The sequence below is a fragment of the Polypterus senegalus genome, chromosome 11 (assembly GCF_016835505.1).
Source record: "Polypterus senegalus isolate Bchr_013 chromosome 11, ASM1683550v1, whole genome shotgun sequence".
Lineage (NCBI taxonomy): Eukaryota > Metazoa > Chordata > Cladistia > Polypteriformes > Polypteridae > Polypterus > Polypterus senegalus.
In genome coordinates, this window is record NC_053164.1 from 78,555,924 (window position 1) to 78,580,162 (window position 24,239).

The following is a 24,239-nucleotide window of genomic DNA, read 5'->3' on the forward strand; positions in this document are numbered from 1 at the left end:
GCTGCATTAAAAAGGCCATCACTGGGGTACTTATTAATCTGCACTCCAGAAGTCTCTTTTGGCTTTGGAAATGAAATCAGTGGATCAAAGTAAAACACTGCGAGTCTCAAAAAGCCTAATCACATACTCCTGTTTTCATTTATATATAGAAAATGTATTTTTTAACAAAAACCTGAATTATTAGAGAAACTAATACACTAGAAAATTCAAAAAATGTTGAGCGGACATTAACCAGATTATGAAAACTTAGATGCTGTAGCATAGTAGTTTTCTTTTGAGAATTTTCTTTTAAATAAAGAGGAGTCCAATTGGCTTATACACTGTTTCCATTTTATTTAGTCACTAAAGGTACCCTGGGAGAAACTGTGGAAAATCATCTAGCCCTCTTCAAATGGGAAATCTGTGCAAACCTCTGCAGAAATAGCGGTGTATGTTTGCATACCAGACAAATATTCGTACACAAACACACACGCAGGTTTTTCTATTTCTGTAATAATAAATACATAAAAAATACCAAGCCTAAAGAAGGGGCTTGAAGTGTCTTAAAAGCTTGCATGTTGTAATCTGTTCAGTTAGCCAATAAAAGGGGTCATTTTGCTTCACCTCTCATTGAAATTTAAAAGTGTAATTTGTGCATGAAAGAGGGACTTTAAAATGAAAATACTTGATGTGCACAACAGTGAATATGCCGCTGATAGCAGGATTTATTAATACATGTTTGAATTTATCTGAATTAGGAAACTTTTTAAAAACTACTTTGACAGATTTAGTACTAGGGTGTTGTACCGTGTTAGCCATTATGAATGTAGTGAAAAGCCAAGCAAAATGACACGTTTTATTGGCTAACTAAAAAGATTACAATATGCAAGCTTTCGAAGCAACTCAGGCCCCTTCTTCAGGCAAGATGTAATGAATAGAGTAATTATAATTTGTGAAATGTAAAATAAAAGCTGGCAGACAAATTAAAACATAACTTGAGTAATACACAAGTTAACCTCTGATGTGCATGGTCGAGGTACCTACATGTAAAAGTACAGACTTCCATACACTTGGCAAAGAAAATATCTGTGCAAATTTAATCAAAGTATAAAGACAGCTTGAACACAATTACCCTTTCTTGCTTTTTATATATGCAGTTAGTATATTTAAAACTTCAACAATTTTATATTTTCTGGTAAACAAAACATTAATATTGCATGGGCAATAATAATGTAAAATTAAAAAAAAAATTAAAAACTGAAAAAAATCTAACTGGAAATTTTAGTTCTTAAGCATTTACCGTTTGCGACAGGTATACTGTACCTTCAAATCTTACACTGTAACCAGTTTTCCTCATTTTGCAAGGTTAGTTTCTTCCACTTTTTTTTAAAATCTGCTCTATGAGTTGCAGGTTACTTAGGAATCGATGGTGTACAGCAGTCTTGAGTGAGGGGGTTTAAATGAGGCGCTCTAGAGTTTCACCTTCTGTTTAAGCCATTAAAGAGTAGCTTTGGCCTTGTATTTAGGTCACTGTCTTGTTAAATACGATTTGGTGATGTTTTGCAAACTGTGTGAGGTTTTTTCCAGTAGCTGTATCACTCCATCTATTTTACCCTCAATTTTGAATACATTCCAAAGCAGCATTTTTCAGTTTTATATTTTGCATTTACAATTATTTTATAAAATTCAATTTTAAGCTGTAACATGGACAATTCTGACATCACAACTGGGGGGTAAATACTTCCTACACCATCTTTTTTCTTTTCTTTACTGATTACATACTGTGCATCCGGAAAGTATTCACAGCGCATCACTTTTTCCACATTTTGTTATGTTACAGCCGTATTCCAAAATGGATTAAATTTACTTTTTTCCTCAGAATTCTACACACAATACCCCATAATGAAAACATGAAAAAAGTTTACTTGTGGTTTTTGCAAATTTATTAAAAATAAAAAAACTGAGAAATCACATGTACATAAGTATTTACAGCCTTTGCTCAATACTTTGTCGATGCACCTTTGGCAGCAATTACAGCGTCAAGTCTTTTTGAATATGATGCCACAAGCTTGGCACACCTATCCTTGGCCAGTTTTGCCCATTCCTCTTTGCAGCACCTCTCAAGCTCCATCAGGTTGAATGGGAAGCGTTGGTGCACAGCCATTTTAAGATCTCTCCAGGGATGTTCAATCGGATTCAAGTCTGGGCTCTGGCTGGGCCACTCAAGAACATTCACAGAGTTGTCCTGAAGCCACTCCTTTGATATCTTGGCTGTGGGCTTAGGGTCGTTGTCCTGCTGAAAGATGAACCGTCGCCCCAGTCTGAGGTCAAGAGCGCTCTGGAGCAGGTTTTCATCCAGGATGTCTCTGTACATTGCTGCAGTCATCTTTCCCTTTATCCTGACTAGTCTCCCAGTTCCTGCCGCTGAAAACCATCCCCACAGCATGATGCTGCCACCACCATGCTTCACTGTAGGGATGGTATTGGCCTGATGATGAACGGTGCCTGGTTTCCTCCAAACGTGACGCCTGGCATTCACACCAAAGAGTTCAATCATTGTCTCATCAGACCAGAGAATTTTGTTTCTCATGGTCTGAGAGTCCTTCAGGTGCCTTTTGGCAAACTCTAGGCAGGCTGCCATGTGCCTTTTACTAAAGAGTGGCTTCCATCTGGCCACTCTACCATATAGGCCTAATTGGTGGATTGCTGCAGAGATGGTTGTCCTTCTGGAAGGTTCTCCTCTCTCCACAGAGGACCTCTGGAGCTCTGACAGAGTGACCATCGGGTTCTCGGTCACCTCCCTGACTTTAGATGGCCAGCCAGCTCTGGGAACAGTCCTGGTGGTTTCGAACTTCTTCCACTTACGATGATGGAGGCCACTGTAAAATTTTCTGTAACCTTCCCCAGATTTGTGCCTCAAGACAATTCCTTTGACTTCATGCTTGGTTTGTGCTCTGACATGAACTGTAAACTGTGGGACCTTACTGTATATAGACAGGTGTGTGCCTTTCCAAATTATGTCCAATCAACTGAATTTACCACAGGTGGACTCCAATTAAGCTGCAGAAACATCTCAAGGATGATCAGGGGAAACAGGAAGCACCTGAGTTCAATTTTGAGCTTCTTGGCAAACGCTGTGAATACTAATGTACACGTGCTATCTAAGTTTTTTTATTTTTAATAAATTTGCAAAAACCTCAAGTAAACGTTTTTTACGTTGTCATTATGGTGTGTTGTGTGTAGAATTCTGAGGAAAAAAATGAATTTAATCCTTTTTGGAATAAGGCTGCAACATAACAAAATGTGGAAAAAGTGATGCGCTGTGAATACTTTCCGGATGCACTGTAGAATGTAATTTCTTACATCCTATATATATATATATATATATATATATATATATATAAAATACACTATACATACACACACCTGCCCAGGATTTGTTCCATGCCTTGCACCCTGTGTTGGCTGCAATTGGCTCCAGCAGACCCCCCGTGACCCTGTAGTTAGGATATAGCGGGTTGGATAATGGATGGATGGATACACACACACACATCTTCATTTATTTTTTTTATTTTTTTTAGAACCCAGGACTGATGTATCTTCTGAAATCATCTCTACTGATACAGGACACCCCTGGGAATTAAGCCCCTTAAACTCAGACCACGGTGAAGATCACACCTACACCATCTACAAAATGGCTGCTTCCATTGCAGCAGGTGATATGACTTCCTTAAGTGAGGGAGTATTCCATGTGGACATGAATTCTTTTGTGACTGAAGGAGAGGTGCTAGATGAGTTAGGGGCCAATGAGTACTGCGAGATGGAAGAAGGGGATGACTGTCCAAAAGATCCCCTGGCAGATAGTGGCTACATTGAATATCACGAATACTTTATACTTGAGGCAGAAAGTGACAACGGCCTGGACCTGCGTGTAGAAACAGTGGAAGTCTTAGAACTGGATGAAGAAGTTCATGCAGCTGCCGGATCGCTTTTAAATTTAGCTAGAGTTAACTATTAAACAAAAGATTTTTCAATTTTATTTCATGTTTATGGCAATTTTCTTTGTACTCCCTCTCATGCAATAACGACTTATTGGACATTTATAAATCTCATTAAAGACTAATCTATCACTTCTCAAATACAATGATGATTAAAAGTGTTCAATCCCACGTTTTCTATAATTTACTATCTTTACATTGACTTGTTTCATGCCCAACAGTGCAAAGCTCTTTTTTCCTTAAAATATTAGAGCAACCTGTACTGTTACTTCCACTTGGTTGATTTTACAAAATAAATACTTTTTTAGTCAATTACTTGACATGTTTCATCAGTAACACGTCAGTCACAAAATAAGAACTCTTGGCAAGTTTGCCAAGCACTCGGTTTTAACCCAAACCAGTCTTTCATTAGAATAAACTATTATTTTACAGCAGCTTGTACACAGAAACAAGTAACACTGTAATTCCATGTTTCCCAGGCTTTATTCTGTAAATATAAAGAATTATGGAAATATTTTAAAGACAGCATCATCTATCAGAAATACCATAAACTTGAATGCATTTACAGTTGAAGTTTGCTCACAGTTTTCTATAGGCCCCAACAGTAAGATCAAAGAGCTTAGGGTTATACAGTTGTCCTTGCTTGTCAAGCAGGTAATAGAGAGGATGCCCTTTTATCTTTACCGGTATCATTGAAGGAACTTCAGCTCGATGAGCTACACTGGACACATGACGCAGTGGCACAGTGAATTCTGACTTCATTCCAAAAGGATAGTATGTGGAGAAATGGACTTCTTGACCTCCTTTCCGAAGAACAACCCGACTTACTGAGCGTCGAGCAAATGCCACACCAGCAGCAAGAATTAGAGAACCTGCAAAGATTAGAAACTGCATGTTTAAGTACATTTAACAATGCAAATTTCCCATCTTTTTAATTGTAGCAAATGTGTAAAATAAATAAGCCTTCCCTGACTTGTTGCAGACAAATTTAGAAATAATCCTGTGACATATTTATTTGTTCATTTGGACAACTATGCATTTTTTCCTAACAACAATTTACAATTTCCTAAAAAAACAAGTACAACTGAAATGCAGTACAAACAAATCTACAATACTGGCAGAAGAGTAAACATTTTGTACTACTTAAAACAATAAGGTAAATCTACATTTTCATAGCCTGATAATACTGTTCAGGTTTTCTTTTTTAAACATTTAAAAAATTGTCTGAATTAGTGTAGGCCATCCCAATTTGGGGTGTTAATAAGAAATGTAATGGGAATAGAGGTAGTGGTACAGTACAAACAAGAATAACTGCGTCAGATATTTTAAATTTTAAAATGTGTGCTTCACTTTAAATGTTTCAAGTCATTCTTGACTGTAATATAAATTTGTCATTTTTCACCCTCTGATACAGGTTCTAGGGATAGTAAAGGATCAAAAATAACATTGTATTCGTAATCATAGGCCTTGACAGACTAAAATGGTACCCCACGTTTATGTGTGAATTTTTAACTTGGGAGTGACTCCACCAATAAAGAATCAAATGTCAAAAATATTACATTTGTGATCAGCAACCTTTACACAGCCAGCAATTACAATTTGCAGGTAGCTCACTTCATCCTTTATTTTTCTGACTTAATTTAGAACACATGGCCTCTTGGTCACTTACACCTCTGCTCTTTTACATGCACCAACCACCTCCTTGTTATCTTCTGTGTGCATTTCCTGCTCACAGTGTGTTAGGGACACAATTAGAAACACTCATGAGGCATTGTAAAATCTAAATAAATACAATTGTTAGCTGTTTGTTTGCAATTCTGTCTTCTTGCTAATCACACAAAAGCAGCTTAAATGATTTTCACAAAATTTTGCATGTGCTTTGCCATTGGTCCAGCTTAAAATATAGGCTATACATTGTATCAGGAAGAGGGGTTATAATGGAAATGGGCAACTCAAAAAAAAATAGTGCAGACACATGGACTACAACTTCCATCAGGCAACAAGAGTGCACTAGGAAGAGGATCTCATCATCATCATCATCAGTATGCCCCAAGCAGTATCACCCCAGGTATGTACAGTGTTTTCTTCTCGATTAATTTGTCATTGCCTTGCAGGGTTACCGCTTATGTCTAAGAGAAAATCTGTTGTCTCATTGTGGGTTGTGTTTAGCCATGTTTTCCCACTCGATTATTCATATCTTGGGAACATAGGGTATGTCGGTTAGTGTTCTACTAAAATGATTTGACACACACATTACAAGAGAACTGGGCACAAACCAGAACATATTTTATAACCTTTCTGATACTGATAAAAATGTATTTTACAGTTTCACCACATCTTAAAAGTAAACTTCAGTGTACATTATTTCTAAATATCTACAAATTACCATACATTAATGTTATGAAATTCCAGTAATTTGGGGAAAAGTGTTCAGTTTCTTTTTGCCTGCTGTAAGTCCCTCACTACCACAACATATATCAAATATTTAAAATGAGTACTTGGAAGAAAATGGATAGCCAGTACTATTTTGTGAAATGGTAGTAAGATATGCATTATTAAATCTTATAAAAGAGCTTAATACTATTTAGGCCTTAAAGTGGTTCTGCTTTACATTTACTGTTTACAGTGGTGTATAGATTCCATTCTATCATTTTATTGTAGCAAGACACGGCACAAATAACTTAGTTTACTTCTTGTATAATAAAGCGATATGAAAAAAAATGACATATTACAAAGCCAAAAGGTAACTACAATTTACTTCACTTTTTAGGAAGAAGCTTCAGTTCATAGGTTTTCAGAAAACACTTATCAAAGTCTATATTCTTCATTCCCATCTCTCTTTTTTGGGCCAAAATCAAAGATATTAAACAAATGCACCTGGCTTTAGGAAATCTGGATACAAAAATCCAAATTTTCTTTCACTATAGCATTTATAACACAGTTCAGTACATCGTTATCAAATCAATACATACAGTACATTCCCCTGCCAGTAAGTGTGACATTTACATTTGGTATTTAAAACGGCTGCAGGAGTTGGCCTCAAGTTGTGACCAATTACTGCTGAGCAAGCATAGCCTTTATTTGTCACACAAGGCAAAGGCATCTACAATTCCAGCAATTTTCAAATGTGGCCCTGCAGTCCAGTTTGACTGATTTGCTTATTCTTACCTTTTTCAAAAACACCAAATCCCACTGTTAATTAGATAAGGTTTCTAAATTGGCAATTCCAATCTCAGAAATTTACAATACTGTGGGGTTTACCTTTTTTAACCCCAAGCACAGATTAGACTGAATCTAAGTATCTCTTGATAACAGAATTCATTCTAGAGTAGTTTCTTCATTTGAGCTCAAACCCTGGCACGAAGTGAACCTCTTGTCTAATTAGACAGCTTCGCTCTGCTCTCGGTCTGCAATTACTAATAATGTGGATTTAAGCTGCTCTTAAAATTTCAGAAAGACAATTCCTACACATTTAAGTGCACAAAGGGCTGTTTATTTTCCACTTTTATGTAAGACTTTAGCTCACTTCTACTATACACCAATTAGCAATGCTAGAATAAATAATTGTGTCATGAAATATGCTTTTTATTGCTCATTGATTTGTGTATTTAATTATTTAAATAATAAAATACACCTTAAGAGGGTGGGTTTTAACAAGTACTGTGATTTGATTGGTGAATCATCAGTAGAATGTGCATAAATATTTGGCCATCAAGTTCAACAATTATAAGCAGATACTTCTTGCACTTTGATGCACACAGTCACAACTTTGAGCGTGTGCTTTGGGAATCCATGGACTCTTAGGATGTGTCCTCTCTACCAAATATTAACCAATCTAAAAATAAACACCACAGTACTCGCTAGAACCCATCCTCACAACTCTTATGGGAGAAAAATAACAGTTTTCACTTTCAACATGTACTTCGTGCGGCATTTCGAATCACTGAAATAAATGAAGAAATGATTAAATACATAAAGAAATGAGCAATAAATCATTTCATGAAAAAAATGTATGCTCACATAACTGTTTTTACACTTTTCATAATATATTTAATTGCTTGCATATTTACTTATTTATTCATTTAAATTTAGTCCAAAATATTCCTCCAAAGGTTCCCTCCTTGTTCTTAATACTATTGGCTATCTGTAATCCTCGGCTGAATTGAAAAATGGATGACGTTTAAAGCCTATGAAGCAGTAAGTGATGGATTTAATTTTAGTGTATAGCAATTTTGATTGCTGAAAAACAAATTAAAGTATACAGAAAAAACTAATGGACAGCATGTTCTGCATGCACTTTGATTTGGCTAGGTGGAGTGAATATGTCTGAAACAAGTATGGAAATGGTTTTAATTTCACTATGAAAGGTGCTACATAACCACTACCACTAGAGCAACCTCTAAAAGTTTCAGTAAGAAATTGGGGTAAACATTTATGTGTTGAGTCATTTGAGATGTGGCACAGGATTAAAAGTGTTTACAAATAATCCAGGACAAGTCCATCCCAAAATTTAGAAGCCGTAAGAAACTAAACAAAACTTAGAAGAGGATACATGAGGAGCTAAAAAGGAAGCTACAAAAGAAAAATGGCTGTATACGGCTTTTTACAACAAGTAACTTTAGTGCTAACCATAGGGCATATGAGAGCAACAGTTAAAAAGGCAATTAAGAAGGCTACAAGAGAGCTGAACAGAGATATTTCAGAAAAGGTGAAAAAGGATCCAAAGAGATTATTTCAATGTTTTAGTAAAAGAAGAGTCAAGGAGTAGGTGAAGAGTGTTGGGGACAGCAAAAGTGAGCTAGAATATTCAAGCAGTGAAATAGAAAATGCTTTGAACTTGTACTTTATTGATGTTAACACATGTGAGGAAGTCAAAAACCTCACAACAATAAAGAGGACTACTAAGAAGGTGCTTAGTTTGAAATGGACTGAGATCAAACAACTCACCAGGACAGGTAATAAGTATCCTTGAGTGCTTAGGGAGGTTTTTGACTGCATATATAAACCCTTGGCACATTCTCTGCATACTAGGAAAATTCCTAAAGACTGGAGGCTGAAAAATATTATCCAGTTGTACAAAAAGAGTAATCAGGCTGATCCAAGAAAGTGTTGAGCAGTAATCTTAACAGATATCACAGGTAAATAATGGAGCAATTATTAAGGAAAAGATTGAGAAGCACATGGCAAGAACAGGAGTATTAGCAAAGAGTCAATGAAGGTACAGACGAGCAAGGATGTGTCTAATGTTAGAAATCCATGAGGAAGCAACAACAGAATACAATCAGTTACATGCATATTATGTTATTTATCTTGATTTTATGAGAGCGTTTGATACATTTCCACATTAAAGGTTGGTAATCAGAATAAATGAAGTGGGAATTCAGGGCACAGACTGTAAGTGGGTGCAAAACTGGCTCAAACACAAAGGTGAGGAAGATTTTTTTTTCAGAATTAAGTGACGTTTAAAGTGGTATTCCTCAGGGATTGGTGCTGGGGCCTTTGCTCTTTTTCATATACATTAGCGAACTAGACAAACTTAAGCTGCTTAATTTGCAAATGACCCCAAACTAGGTGGAAGGGCAGATGATGTAGAAATCAGCTGAACTGTCACAGAAGGTTTTGGACAGAATACAGGTTTGGGCAAATTTGTGGAAGACTAATTTGAAAGTAAGTAAATATAAAGTATTACATGTAGGAAGAACAAAATGTCAGCTTTAAATACAAAATGGAAGGTCTGGAACTTAAACTACACCTTATGACAAGAACCTAGGAGTCATAGTGCACTCCTCTAGACAGTGTACTAAAGTGATCAAGAAAGCCAGTTGGGTATTAGGTTATATAAAACAAGATGTGGAGTATAAGTCAATGGAGGTTCAGTTTAAGTTATATAACACACTAGTGAGGCCTCACCTGGAGCACAGTGTTCACCTGTGGTCTCCATATTACAAAAAATAAACAAAACTTCACAGGCAACTAGGCTGATTCCAGGAGAAAGAGGTACAACCAATGAAGAGATTCTAAAACAGTTAAATATTTTCAGTTTAAGCAAACAGATTAAGAGGTAACACAACAAAGTGTTTAAAAAATTAAGAGAATTATTACAGTGGACTCCAGTTTTTACTTTCTCTTATACGAAGTATAGGGAAAGTATTGTAATCATCCAAATATTCCATTTCAAGATTTTGATTAATCTTGATATTGTAGACCTGCCGAGTCCAAAAATATCATTTTTTGGATTATGTCTTTGTGTGTACGAGTACGCTTTCACTTTGGTCAACCAAATTTTGCATACAAGCATTAGGTACAAAATGTAGATTTCTATCAACTTTTGGACTATTTCCACTAATTGGAAGAGGCACTTTACCTTTTATTTATGCAGCTGCAAAGTCCGATTTATTCAACTTTACTTTTATAATTGTTCAATATATTATTGATTTTATTTGATTTGTTGTTGATGGTTCTTTAATGTAAATAATATAAAAATATAATCATTGTCTTGTGGTTTCTTCCTCAAATATCCATCCCCATATCAGAGTATACAAGACCACTCCCTATTTTTTACTTTACAACACATTCTTCCATCAGAACACAGACAGGGCACAGCTGGAAACTTATTAACGGTAGACTTTGTACAAATGTTAGAAAGTTTTTCTTCAAGAAAAAAACCACAGACACACAGAACAAAATTACAATGTCATGGTGGAGAGCAGGGCTTCAGGGACCACCAGTCTCAATTTGATATGTTAGATAATCTAGATGAATAGAATGGACAAGATTGTTGGGCTAAAAATTCCTCTTTCTCATGAGAAGATTTCTAATGTTTTAATAGGGCAAGCCTTTCACATCATATTCTCACCACATTCTATAGGGGCACCACTGAAAGTGTCCTGACCAGCTGCAGCAGTCTGGTATGGGAACTGTAATGAGTCCATACAATGGATAGTGTGCACTTCAGAGACAATCATCAGGGGCCTCATGTATAACGCCGTGCGTAGAATTCACACTATAACATGGTGTAAGCACAAAAGCCGAAATGTGCTTACGCACAGAAAAATCCAGATGCAGGAATCTGTGCGTACTCCAACTTCCACGTTCTTCCGCTACATAAATCCCGATCAGCGTGAAAAATAACGCTCGTGCACGCGCTTTATGTAACGCCCCAACTCCACCCAGAATTACCATCCATCCATCCATCCATCCTCTTCCGCTTATCCGAGGTCGGGTCGCGGGGGCAGCAGCTTAAGCAGAGAGACCCAGACTTCCCTCTCCCGCCACTTCTTCCAGCTCTTCCGGGAGAATCCCAAAGCGTTCCCAGGCCAGCCGGAGACATAGTCCCTCCAGCGTGTCCTGGGTCTTCCCGGGCCTCCTCCCGCTTGGGCGTGCCGAACACCTCACCAGGGAGGCGTCCAGGAGGCATCCTGATCAGATGCCTGAGCCACCTCATCTGACTCCTCTCGATGCGGAGGAGCAGCGGCTCTACTCTGAGCCCCTCCCGGATGACTGAGCTTCTCACCCTATCTTTAAGGGAAAGCCCAGACACCCTGCGGAGGAAACTCATTTCAGCCGCTTGTATTCGCAATCTCGTTCTTTCGGTCACTACCCATAGCTCATGACCATAGGTGAGGGTAGGAGCGTAGATCGACTGGTAAATTGAGAGCTTTGCCTTACGGCTCAGCTCCTTTTTCACCACGACAGACCGATGCAGAGCCCGCATCACTGTGGACGCCGCACCGATCCGCCTGTCGATCTCACGCTCCATTCTTCCCTCACTCGTGAACAAGACCCCGAGATACTTGAATACTTGAACCCAGAATTACGCCTCTTTGAATATGCAAATCAATATAAATCGCCCTTAAGCTCAGCATTCTGTGAAAAGACAATGAGAAAAGCACAGGCGAAAATATAAGAATTTCAGCGAATACCAAGTGGAGGCAAAGGAAAAACATACTATTTGTTCAAATAAACCGTGGTATAATCAACAAAATGAAGTTGATCGAGTGACATAGCGTGTTGGAGAAACTTGAAAGCTCACGTTCACAAAATCGCACAGTGCCGGAAATAAAAAAGAAGTCACATATCAAAGTCGCCATGGAAAGCCGAGTTGTAAGCCCACTGTCTGAGTGTCCTATGAAAGCTTATTAGGGTACAGAGAAAAAAGGCACACAGTGGGGGAAAAGCACGAAATGTCAACTTCAATCTCAACATTTACACTTTAATCACGTAGTTTATTTTGTCATTAAAGTAGAACATCATAAACTTCATCGTAAAATCGTTTAATTAACCAGTTTCTCAAATCACATCGTAATTAAAGTAGCACGTTAAATGCTTTGTTTTGTATTTGATCTTCTATGTGCTCTGTGTGTGTGAATCACTACTTGCTTTTTAAACTGGCTCTCTTCCTCCAACTGGACACAGAATCCATTACATTCATGATACTACAGCTCTCTGAATAACTAAAATACTGACATGTATATGTGATGTCATTTTCATGATGATAGGAGTTAAAGCACGTTATTAAACGTGTTTCACTTCGATGAAATAATTTATTGCAGCAGTACTCAGGGGCGGCTCTAGGCTTGTGGTGGCACTGGGCAGAGGAAGAATCGGTGGCTCCTTCGCCCGCAAATGTCAGTAAGGTAGCTTATGCACGGTGGACGGCCACGTCCGTTGCCGACACTGCATAGCCGCCTCGTGCTCATGACACAAGCATTTAACTTTTGCCGAAATTTGTTGCTGCGTTTTTGCTGTGTTGTTATTTTCTCTTTCTGTTTAATATTCAATATATATTGGCATAGCCGCCACTGCAGTCCTTGCTTTTCTTTCCCCAAGTAACCGATCGCCACGCAATCAGCTCTGTAGGCCTAATAGAAGTTAAGCCATCTGTAAGCTTAGCGCAGATTCTTCAAAACGTTTAAGGAACATTGAAATATCTTCGTAGTACATGTTTAATTATTCTATCCTTCACGACACTCCCAGTGAAGAATATAGATTATTTAAATGAAGTTAAAGTTTAATGTTTATAATTTAACAAACATATTTTGCTGCATTTCACCTTAAAAATGATATCGTCATCATATGTAAATATGCACTTTATATAAAGTGGCTCATGTTGTGCAATATTATAACTGTAGTGCAAGTTTACAGTGGGGTGATTGTACTTATAAGTACAAACAGTTCTACAAGGTGCAAATGATTGAGTGCATTTAAAGTTCTTGGGATGAAACTGTTTCTGAACCGCGAGGTCCGTACAGGAAAGGCTTTAAAACGTTTTGCAGTGGCTGAGACAGCCTGTCCATGAAACTGTATACTGATAATTTTCTTTCTGATCTGCTGCTGCTGTGATTCACACTCAGATACAGTGATATAAATACTCCGAGTGGTGCAGTGAGAGTAATATGGAAAAAGATGATCCGCTGTGGCAACTCTTAACGGGAGGAGCTGAAAGAAGAAGAAGGAGAAGTGAGAGTAACAATGCTAAAGCAGTTATGGTATTTGAAATACTATGGCTGTTCCCTGGAGCATTATATTGTTACAAGTTAATTACAATCAGATGCGTTATAGTAATAAATAATATGCGGTTAGTTTCAGTGTATTTATAAAGCCATGTCAGGAAAATAAAGGTGTAACCACACAGGAACAGTAGCACTGCTTTGACGCTGGGTGCCGCCAGTCTGCAAAACCGAGCGGAGAACTTGCGTACAACAAGGAATGAGGTACTGTGGAAAAGTGCGTGGCTTTACGCCAAGTGTAGGTTTTATACATCGCGATTTGAACGTGGAAAAGTTCTTACGCAACATTTCTGTGCGTACGCACCGTTTATGCATGAGGCCCCAAGACTTCTCTCCCTTCCATCATGGACATGTTCACAAAGTGATGCATCCATAAGGCTTCCAGCATTGTGGTGGATCCAGCCCACAATCTCTTTTCCATTCTTCCATCAAGCAGAAGGCATTGCAGCCAGACCAACACTGCCAGATTGAACAACAGCTTCTTCCCACAGGCAGTCAGGCTCCCAAATACAATAAGCACTTCCATCCGCGGGGATCCTCTCTTTTTTGTGGCCCTCTAAGCCCGGAAAACTGTCATGTTTAGACCATTTTTGGACCATATTTTATGCGGGAAATTAACAACCTTATGATAAAGAGTACACTAATAGGTGTCTGCAGCAAAATTGATCAGAAAGCCACATCAACAGACCCCAAAAGTTCACTCTTTAATACGTTATGAGGGTTCAAAGTTACTCATTTTAACAAAAGTTAAAAAAACAAATGGGGATCATTAACAAAAGGTGCTGATCACAAATATATATTTAATATTTGATTCTTTACCAGTGCTCCCAGCCATCTAAGAGTCACTCCCAGAAGTTAAAAAAAATACAAATTTCAAACATAAGCATGTGGGTATCATTTTAAAAGTACTTCAAGGTCAGTAGTTACAAATGTGATGTTGTTTTTGATACTTTACTAGGGATCTCTCACTCTATGAACCTCTATCGGAGGATGCAAAATGAAAAATAATAGCACGCAATTTAATATTTCAAATATATGATGTAACCTTCTTGTTTATTATGTACTTTTATGAAAATTATCATTGCATTTCTTATGAACACCCCCAGCAGTGACATTCACATCTCTGTGTGGCACTTGAATCTGCTGCGCCATTTCATCATGTGGCACTGTACCAGTGCATGCTCCCCAACCTAATCTGACCCTGATTTTGGGCAGCTTACACTAATTCAGACTTTGTCTTATTTATTGTATAAATATTGCACTGTGCCCCTGGGAATTGTAATGCCCTACCACTACATAATATAGCCTACCATGGTATGTATCTAGATTGTCTGACAGAAAAAGGCCACTTGACTTCTCCCCTAAACTGGATGGGGATTAATGTATCAAAGTTGCGACAAGTATCACCTGCACAGTTACATGAACACCATGTAGAGAGTATCCAGGTTTTACATAAAATCCCCAAAAACTAAAACGGCACAGGTAACAATGTCTGTTAGTTTTTAAAGTGATATAAATGAACAACCGTTTTGAAGGTACAGTTTCTTACTTGCACTATCTAATTACACGATCCTGGTGTCGTAATGCCAGAATGCCACCCGTGCCCCGTTCTTACCCACAGTGAAGCAAGAAGCAGTAAAGCCGTATCGCCATTTATTTGAACCCAGGTTCAGCGAGATTCCTCCAAGTTTCGGTAGGTTCTTGCCTTCGTCGCCTACAATAACAGTGTCTTTGAAGCCTGTTTCCTTCAGGGTGGTGAAGGCGAAATGCGCAAGGTAGGTCCAGAAGATAAACTGGCCGAGACAGAAAAAGCCTAGCAGTCTGAAAAATGTAGTCCTTTCGTGCTCGAAAAGCAGCACATCCCGGGACACCTCCGTAGGAAGACCAGCCCTCGCCGCGGAACTCGAGTGAAGGTTGCGCCATTGCGTGCCGACGCGCTGAATTAGAAAAGCACGAGAGCCGGGTGTCTGCTCCCCGCTCGCCGGAGACACGAGGCAGCGCCACGCGGGGCTCAGCGGCGCCCTGAAGCTGCAGGCTTTGACTGTCTGTGTCGGCTCGTATTTCAAACGCAAATAGCACTTTCGTGCAAAAAGCGCAAAAACGCACTTGTCACGACTCAACAACTTGGACAAGCTTGGTGGACGAAACAAGGTCAACTGTAATTTCCCTGTAGCCATCAGTCGTCGGGTATTAAATAGACGAGTCCAAGGTAAAAGCTGGAGTCTGCTTATAGAGACGTGAGTACATGATACAAGCATTATACAGTTTTACGTTAATACTGAATAAGGAATATAAAATAACAACACACATGCCCCGGGCAGAACGCTGCGAACGTCTTCCGTGTACGCTACGGCAACCCGTAAGGGACGTAAAGCCCTACTAGTGAGCTTGAGCTTGAAAATAAGTCAAAAGCCATGTGTTCGTTCGGGGTTACAGGTAGCCAGTCTTAGCTTCGAAAGTCTGCACGGGCAGACTACTAACTAACTCATGTAACTGAATTATGTTACCACTGTTATTTCTGAATATGATCTATTATTACAAAAATGTGGTAACTGACTTGTGGATGATCATCAGTTAACTTCGTCCACGAATGCGCCTAGAAAGAAACCTGTGTGACTGGAATGAAGAGGCTGACTCTTTACAGTTTGCTTGCTAGTTTGTGTGGTCCCTATGCTAGTTCCTCTCTCGTATGTAGTCATTTATCTAATAAACAAAACCTTTTTGTACATTTTAGACTCCTTGCCAACATTCTGGATGGCAGGGGCTGCTATTTCTGCGGCCATTCCTTGCTATACACCTCACATGGCTGCCATTTTGTTGATTTGCCACTACATTTCTCACATACTGTTAAAGAATTTTCATTCTGTTAAATAAAGTATTGCTTAAAAGATTTCTCTAGAGTCATCATGTACTCTCATCTAAAATTCACGATACCTTGTTGCAGCTGTTTGATATCTTTCATATTACTGCTTTACATTCCATTTGAATGATACTAAAATCTACTTCAACCATAAATCCGACAATATTGTTTTCTTTTACCAACAATGTATCTTTAAAACTTGTAATGTTCCATGCCTTTAGTTACATTTATTGCCTTTTATCTGAGTCTAGTATTTTTTTAGATTTTTTTAGATGTAGATTTCTAGCATTTTTTTAAAATTTAGACTTAATTTTTTTTTATTTTCCACATGTTCTGTGATTTTAATTTCTTGTACTTCATTCCAACATGTCTATACCTCTTGCACTGCTTTACAATATGCAATTTCTTGTATTGTTTTAATACATAGCACCTCTTAAGCTCTCTTGAACTCGGGACATCACACAATAGCTGCATGATGGTCGCCTCCACAATTACAGCTCCTCAGAGTTTCAGACTCTTCGCACACAACAGTACCCCGAACACCATTAATACCATCTTAGGAAAATGCAGCATACTTACATTGTTTACTTATGTATAACATGTCAGATTTTAACTCAGGCCGCTTCCTCATAATATCTTGAGTTAATCCAAAACTTTCAGTTAGTTCAAAAGGTCATTTGATTCAGACTTGTTAATCCTACTATTTTCCCAAATTAAATTGTATTCATTAAAATATATGAGCTTAAACCGTTATTATGATGAATAATATCCATCCATCAATTCATAATCAAACCTGTTTAATGAGGTAGAGGGTTTTGTGGCCAGAGCCTATCCCAGCAGCATCAGGCCCAGATAGGATGCCAGCATGAATATTGTAAATAGTATTCTGTTTTATTTCTATCCAAAAGTATAAATGCAGATTTAACACATTATATCTAAAAAAATATTCATCTGACATACTGTAACTTTGTTTTCACCAAAACAAAAAGTACAGAAATAGTTTCATAAGAAACAGTACCAGAGAGTAATCGGCTCTGATTTCCTTTCTTTTAATACTAGGGAGCTCTGCCCCCTGCTTGTTTCGCTTGTCAACCCCCTGGGCGAATGCTACGCGCTAGCTAGTTCGCGGCTCTGTCGCTCACGTATGGGGAAGCAGATGTACAATTTAAACAGATTGTTATTTTCATGGGAATTGTTACATATACATAATAGACCTAAATATTTTACATTACAGCGAGTAATTAACCATAGTAAAAAATAGTAAAATGTAATGAATCAAAAGAAAATTATGTTTCATGTTGCGTTAGAGGTATTCATTGCATTATACATTTTCGTTCTGTTTTCGTTAATATCAAATGAACTTTGATTCCGTGTTTGGAGTTACAGCGTGACAACACAGCATATAACTGCCCGTGAGTGAATATCATTTCTTTCTCTGTAATAAATAAACCGACTTTTTCGAATGTTTGTCCCTGTGATTTGTTAATTGTCAGAGCAAAAGCTATTCTAACGGGAAACCGTAAACGTTTTAATATGAATGGCATATAAAGATATCGTTTGGTGTCTAATGTGTTCCACGGAAGATGTACTACATTACCTTTCTTGTCACCTGTTAAAATTTTACATGTCAAAATTGTTCAACCAATTTTGAATACAAGTAATCTTGACCTGTTGCATAGCCCATCACTGATACATAAATTACACAGTAACATTACGATACATCCTTCTTTCAAAAGTAATTCAGCCAGTGAAAGACCAGATGGTGTTAACGGTTGTAGATATTCTATGGGATATTGTAAGTTGATGTTTTCATCTTACGCACCATCACCACCAACTGTTTCAGCATAGTTTACTGATACGAATATAACCAATCTGCCATGTAACCGATCAACAGTTTTCGTGTTAATTCGTCTGACTTCATCATTTCTCAGTCCTATCATTACCCGTGTACTCATTTCTTCTGTTGATAACCCTTCAGGATGAAATTCTTCAATAAGATTTGGACATAATAAGTCTTCTTTTATTGGGAACTTAAAGTGAGGAAAACGTAAAAATTTATAAGAGCTGAGAGTGCAGGAATTGTGTCTGACAAAAGCATTTACACAAATGAGAGGTTAGAGGACCGTGGGCATGGGCCTTTAACCATAAATGGTTGAGAGGGGGACGGGACTTGAAAAAATCTCTTGGCAATAGTCTTGTTTCACAAGACTTGAAAAAATCTCTTGGCAATAGTCGCGTCTCAAGATTTTCTTCTATAATAGAGAGATATGGCAGTTTCTGAGCTAGTCATATTGTTGTATGCAATCAAATTCACAAACTGAGACTGCAACAATCACAAAATTATTGATTGATTGATGCAATAATGGCTGCCGTCGCATCATCCAAGTGGGTGCTACACGTTGGTGGTGGTTAAAAAGGTTCCCCTCTGTCTATGTGAAGCACTTTGAACAGTGAGAGAAGCACGATATACAGTAAATGTGATTAATTATTATTATTAAAATATTTATTCACCTCACATTTATACATCAATGGCCAGGTTTTAGACACAGTGTTGATTTTGTCTCATGCACTGTCATCTGTTACACTCAGGAAAACTGAGAGTCTATACATGCTGAGTAAGTTGAGGAAATTCAAAGCTTCACAGGAGGCAATGATTTATTTCTGCAGATACATTTTTGAAGGTATGTCAGACTTCTTCATTAAGGTTTGGGATGTCAGACTCTGCAAAGGACAGCAGAAAGCTGGATAGAGTGTGGAGAGTACCCCTTTTAAAATTATTGGTCACACCCTCTTGTAAACTTACTGTGCTATTGTGGACTGAAACATTAAGCTATTAATTTCTTTCCCTAACTGCTGCACCCCAGCCACTATTATAGTTCAGCCAGGGAACATCCTGTGGCTGGTGTTCAGATCCATGTTTTATGTTGTTTTTGTTCTTCGTTTTGGACATTTATTTATGTCAGCGTTACTTTTATTAATTATCTGCTGTGTTTTGTGAGTGGTCTCCTAGAGGCGGAGCCACCTGCCAGTCACCACCAGGAACTGCCCTCCACCCTGTATTCCTGGCAGTTCCTCTGAATGTGCTAGGGATTGGTGAGTTTCTTGTAACTTACTTGGTGATTATTTGATTTTTTTTTTGACTTCATGCTCTGTTTTTGACTTTGTTTCTGGATTCTGTATTGGGACATATTCGCTTGGGGTGCCTTGTGTTTCAGGCAACTCGTCTTTGCCTTTTCATGCTCAAAGAAGCTTACTTTTGTTCAGAACATTTTTGTATTCATAAATCTTTTTATTTATAAAGATTCTATGTAGCCCTCTGTGACTAGTTGTGATTTTTGATGGGGTTTCAATCCTCTAGTATGCATTTTTGAAGTTTTTGGGGCATACGTATTTTAGAACTCCTATTCATAACACCTGCCTTCAGTTCACTCTCCTTAGGCAAGGCCAGTGAAATCTAAGACCTCCAGATTTCATAACAGTATTTACCTTTAATCTGTGACATGCACAAGCTAACATCTTGACCTTTAGATTTATCTGCACTTATTTGATGAATATGTTCAACTGTGATTTTCTTAAATTGGTTGTTTGTGAGCTGTGGAGAAATGATGATTATTATTATCTTTACATTGATGTTTCATTTGTATGATCTTCACTAAATCAAATTCCATACAACTGATGTTGTTATGGCAACAAGGTATTTACTAACCTAAAGGCCTTCCTTGTCTCCGAGTTGGATTAAGGGGACTTTAGAAAATTATGTTCTGTATTTTCCAGTTTATTGGTGAATATCTTCTCAAAATGAAAATAGTGCCACCTTTTGGTGTCTGGAGAGGTTGCATTCTCACAACTGATAAAAGTTCATGAATAAATTTATTCCTGGCATTCCATCCTTGTTTCCAAAGTGGCCAGGGTGGGCACAGGATCCTCGTGACCTTCAGCTGGATAAGTTGGTTGGAAGATGGATGGATTAAATATGCACAAAGCTACTAAAAACTAAAATTTGTAATCAATCTTGGGCACTGCTAATATTGTATATACTGTATCATATATAAATGCATAGGAGTGTGTGTGGCTCTCTGGCCTGGAAGTGAGAGGTGGAATTGGGGTAAGGACTCCACCTCCGAGGAAATAAACACTCGCTTAGCTGCTAATAACACAAGCGAAGCGAGCATATCAGCAAAATGAAAACTTAGAAGAAAGACAAAATCGCTTAGCCGCTAACATCGGCAAAACAGTACAGTATCCCTTTTACTTTTCCTTCCGCCACTAATGTACAAACGATGCGAGCACATCAGTAAAACGAATCCTCCTAGGACAGAGATGCCCTTTCAATTACCTGACATCTCTACATTTCAATTTTTTTTTCTGATGATTTCAATAGTTTCTAGGACCCCAGGCTTTTTACAGCATAGGTTTACACGGCTAATATAAAAACATTTTTTTTTAATTGACAGCATTTAAAGTAAGGAGTATTCAACTCTGATCTAACTGCTGAGTGAAAAATCCAATATGAAATGTGCTACATTAAACTCTACTCGTTGAAATTGCAACAAAATTAACACATTTGTAAGCAGCAGTGTGAAGTTTTACTATTAAAAGTACCAAATATAAGCTAAAATAATACATGAACTGGTACAGTTTCTTCTGCTGCCATTTTTGTCTCTTATGAATGGAGCCCTTTCAGACAGTATTGATCACAATGCCTTAAGTGACAGTCCTATTGTTATGATCAGTAAGCTGAGGTGTAATAGTGCCGGCCAACGGAAATTGTGGGGTGGGGTGGGAGTCTACCTTCAGCATTTCATAATCAGAACAGATGTGTGTTTCTAGAATGTCTATTCTATGGAGCAGTGTTGCACTGATGCACCCTAGACAATCATGTGTGCCAGTTCTGTATTTGTGCACCTAACCCTCCAAACAGTGCTATACTGACCATAGCATTATGGCTGTGAAGTCAGTCAATCACAGAGCATACATACATACATGCATACAGATCCAGATGTGTTTTTAGGCTATGAGTGGGAATGGCATCAGGAATAAGAATTAAACTCCATGCATAGACTGGCCTGGAATTGTAAGCAGAAGTCATTTTAATATATTTTTTTTTAATAGATAACCTTCCCTTGAAGTCACAATGTTAGTTGTATCTCCATTTTCTACTGACTGCATGCTATGCATTGCCATAATTCATGCTGCAGTCTGTTGCTATCTTAAATTGCCGCTGGCCATTACCAGCTAAAATGGCCAATTATTCATGCTAAAGCTGCCAGAATAACAAGGTCTTTGCAGAAGGACAGCTCAAGCTTTTTCCTTGAGATTTGTGTGCTTTTATTGCAAGTCAAAAAAACAATGTTTTTTTTTATTATTCTTTCCTGTCATATTATTATGTAGCACTATTGGGCTCTGGTGGGCAGCACAGTGGCATACTGATCAATGAGGCTGCCTTCCAACATCAATGTCCTGGACCCCAAAGACATGCAGGTTAGGTTAAATGGTCTTGAATCTGTCAGTTTGCTCTCTGAAATGGACAGATGTTATTAATTCATGGATGGGTGTGTTATGGCCTAAAGAATTCTCAAGCATAAAAGTTCCAGAATATCTCAAAAATTCTGACTAGAGGGAGAAATGGCATCAAGCTCTGGCTAATAACAGAGAGGGTAATAAAGAATCTTAATAAATAAAACTACTTTTTTATACAAAAATATTCACTGGCACAAACATAAGCTCCAAGAAACTCAAGGCAAAATGCATAGATGTCACTGCCTTCAAAATAAGTAACCCCAAAAGCAAACAGTCTAAATACACAAAATTCAAAGCATGGCCAAAAGGCAGCAAAAGGTTGCAAAAATCTAGTAAATCACAAAAATGTCAAAAGAGCAGAAACACAGACCTCACCAACACCCTAGTGTGTGCACAATGAACCGCATGAGATCGCCAATACAGGGCTGAGGGCAGTACCCAGCAGTGATAAACAGATTGATCTGTCAGTGAACTGGCATATAAACTCTTTAAGCAAGACCAGAATATGCCTATAAGAAAACCAAAAAAGAATAAAAGGAAAGCAAAGCCAAAATAAGAGACCAAATTCAAGGCTAATAGAACAAACGAGACATCAAAACCAAATGTGACACACAAACCGAGTTTGCACAAGGCTTGTTGTGAGTTTTGGTACCCTCAGGTAAGGAGATTAATCCCTAGCTGTCCTTTTATCCCATCATGCCGATTACGAACAGGTCACAACCTTAGAGGCCACGCTCCTTTAAAACCAGATCTAATGATGGGATCTCAAGATGGAGATGATTGAGGATTTATAATGGCATGCAAGGTGTTGCAAAACAAAATACAAGATTTAAGATTAAGAACATTAGGGATTTCAAGCAATTGAAAAAAGAACAGAATTCTCAACCTCAAAAACCTCCAATACAAATACAAAATTATACTAAATAATTTGCATTAAACCAAATCATAACACAGGTTGCCCCGTCTCTTGGAAAGCACCAACAAAACACATGGCACATACAGTAGAAGATACACACTGACACTTGTAAACTAAATAATTCACACAGGTTACATTAAACAGGAATAGGCATTTGAACCCCAGCCAGGGTAGGAACCCTGGGTGAAATGCAGCAGGATGGATATTAGTCTTTGCTACATTTTCTATCAGGAAGTACCTGTGCAGTATATTAGAGAGGGTTCATCATTACCAACAGCTAAATATGACTGTAATAAGTTAAAATATACTTTAGGATGAATTAAAGATGGAGGCACATAGGGAAATTAGGAAGACTAACACACTTGGAAATAAAAATGAACTACTTATCAAAATATTACTATTAACCTGGTTATTTAGGAATGTCTGGACTCAATTTAAAAGAAAAATTGCAGTAGAGATTAAAATTAGGATGAAGGTAAGTGTAGATCAAAAAAATGAACTAAATGGAAGGCACTGCATGGTCTCAATTATTTCTTTCTTGCTCTTTGTTAGGGTGTAGTATACACACACTGGATAGGTGGTACAATGATTAGTAAGTCAGGACATCAGACACCTGAATTTATGTCTACCTCTGCCAGGCAGAACAAAATGGATTTATAAAATGGACGACCAAATCAATTTCTTTTTGTATTGCACTCCTCACTCCTATAGCAATTTTACAGGTAAAATACAAAATAGTCAATGTACAAATTATACGAAGCACAAAAATACAGATTAGGATAAACATACTTGAAAAGCGGCAAATTTTGAATTGATCAATAAAAGCAGATCCTAACAATATAAATCCAATTAATGCTATAATTGAGTTATGGCCAGTTGACAAGGGAGGAGAGGAAACCCAAAACTGCCGTCAGCAGCAGTCCAGGAAAAAAATTAACCTCTAGGGGTGTTGGGCCATGGACCAGCCCACCGCAGAATAATAATAATAATTAATAATCCTTTACATTAATATACAGCTTTCTTACTACCAAAATGGTTTGCATAGTGAGTGGGGAGCCACTTCAACCACCATGAATGTGCAGCATCCACCAGCTATTTTTATACCAATATGCTCACCACACATTACTTGTAGGTGGTGAAGGGGTAAGAGAAAGTTAGAGACAGGGGTTGATTAGGGGGGTAGAATGACTATGCCACGGTGGGCAATTTAGCCAGGACATCGGTAATATGAGTTTATAGTGTCACATAAGTGCATTAGGCTCTTTTAATTGCTCTCTTAACCCTTCTCTGATTACTCTTCAAGACCATCATTTTTTAGGATTGAATAGAGGACCTTTATTTTTTAACAACTTCCTAACTGTGATTATTTGTAAAGGCACTATAAATCTTAATTAAACTTAAATACAGTATGCATTTTCAATCTGAAATGATTTGCTGTAAACTTGATGCCCTATGGC

At 37.9% G+C, this 24,239-nt stretch overlaps 3 protein-coding genes across 3 annotated transcripts in view; 2 read left to right on the forward strand and 1 right to left on the reverse strand.

The window, feature by feature from the left end:
* The window catches only part of si:ch211-145o7.3 (forkhead box protein N2), a 38,339-nt gene extending 34,298 nt beyond the window's left edge, over positions 1-4,041 (forward strand). The window contains exon 5 of the mRNA XM_039769110.1: positions 3,561-4,041. Within this exon, the coding sequence (XP_039625044.1) occupies positions 3,561-3,997 (437 nt within the window). The 3' untranslated portion in view covers positions 3,998-4,041. The remainder of the gene's footprint in view (positions 1-3,560) is intronic.
* A 400-nt stretch (positions 4,042-4,441) lies between these two features.
* tmem223 (transmembrane protein 223) lies at positions 4,442-15,868 on the reverse strand. The gene is made up of 2 exons (XM_039769111.1): positions 15,102-15,868; positions 4,442-4,849 (listed from the first exon to the last, which is right to left on the reverse strand). Exons 1-2 carry the CDS (start codon positions 15,742-15,744, stop codon positions 4,557-4,559), a joined length of 936 nt encoding a protein of 311 aa, XP_039625045.1. The 5' UTR covers positions 15,745-15,868; the 3' UTR covers positions 4,442-4,556.
* atl3 (atlastin 3) overlaps positions 15,606-24,239 on the forward strand; it is an 86,713-nt gene continuing 78,079 nt past the window's right edge. Inside the window, exon 1 of the mRNA XM_039769109.1 lies at positions 15,606-15,723. The gene's annotated coding sequence lies outside the window, so the exon portion shown is untranslated. The remainder of the gene's footprint in view (positions 15,724-24,239) is intronic.

Coding starts and splice junctions, on each gene's coding strand:
- tmem223 (XM_039769111.1), bottom strand. CDS start 15,744: ATGCTTGTATCATGTACTCACGTCTCTATAAGCAGACTCCAGCTTTTA. Junction 4,850..15,101: donor TGCTTCTTGCTTCACTGTGG/GTAAGAACGGGG, acceptor TAATCTTTGCAG/GTTCTCTAATTCTTGCTGCT.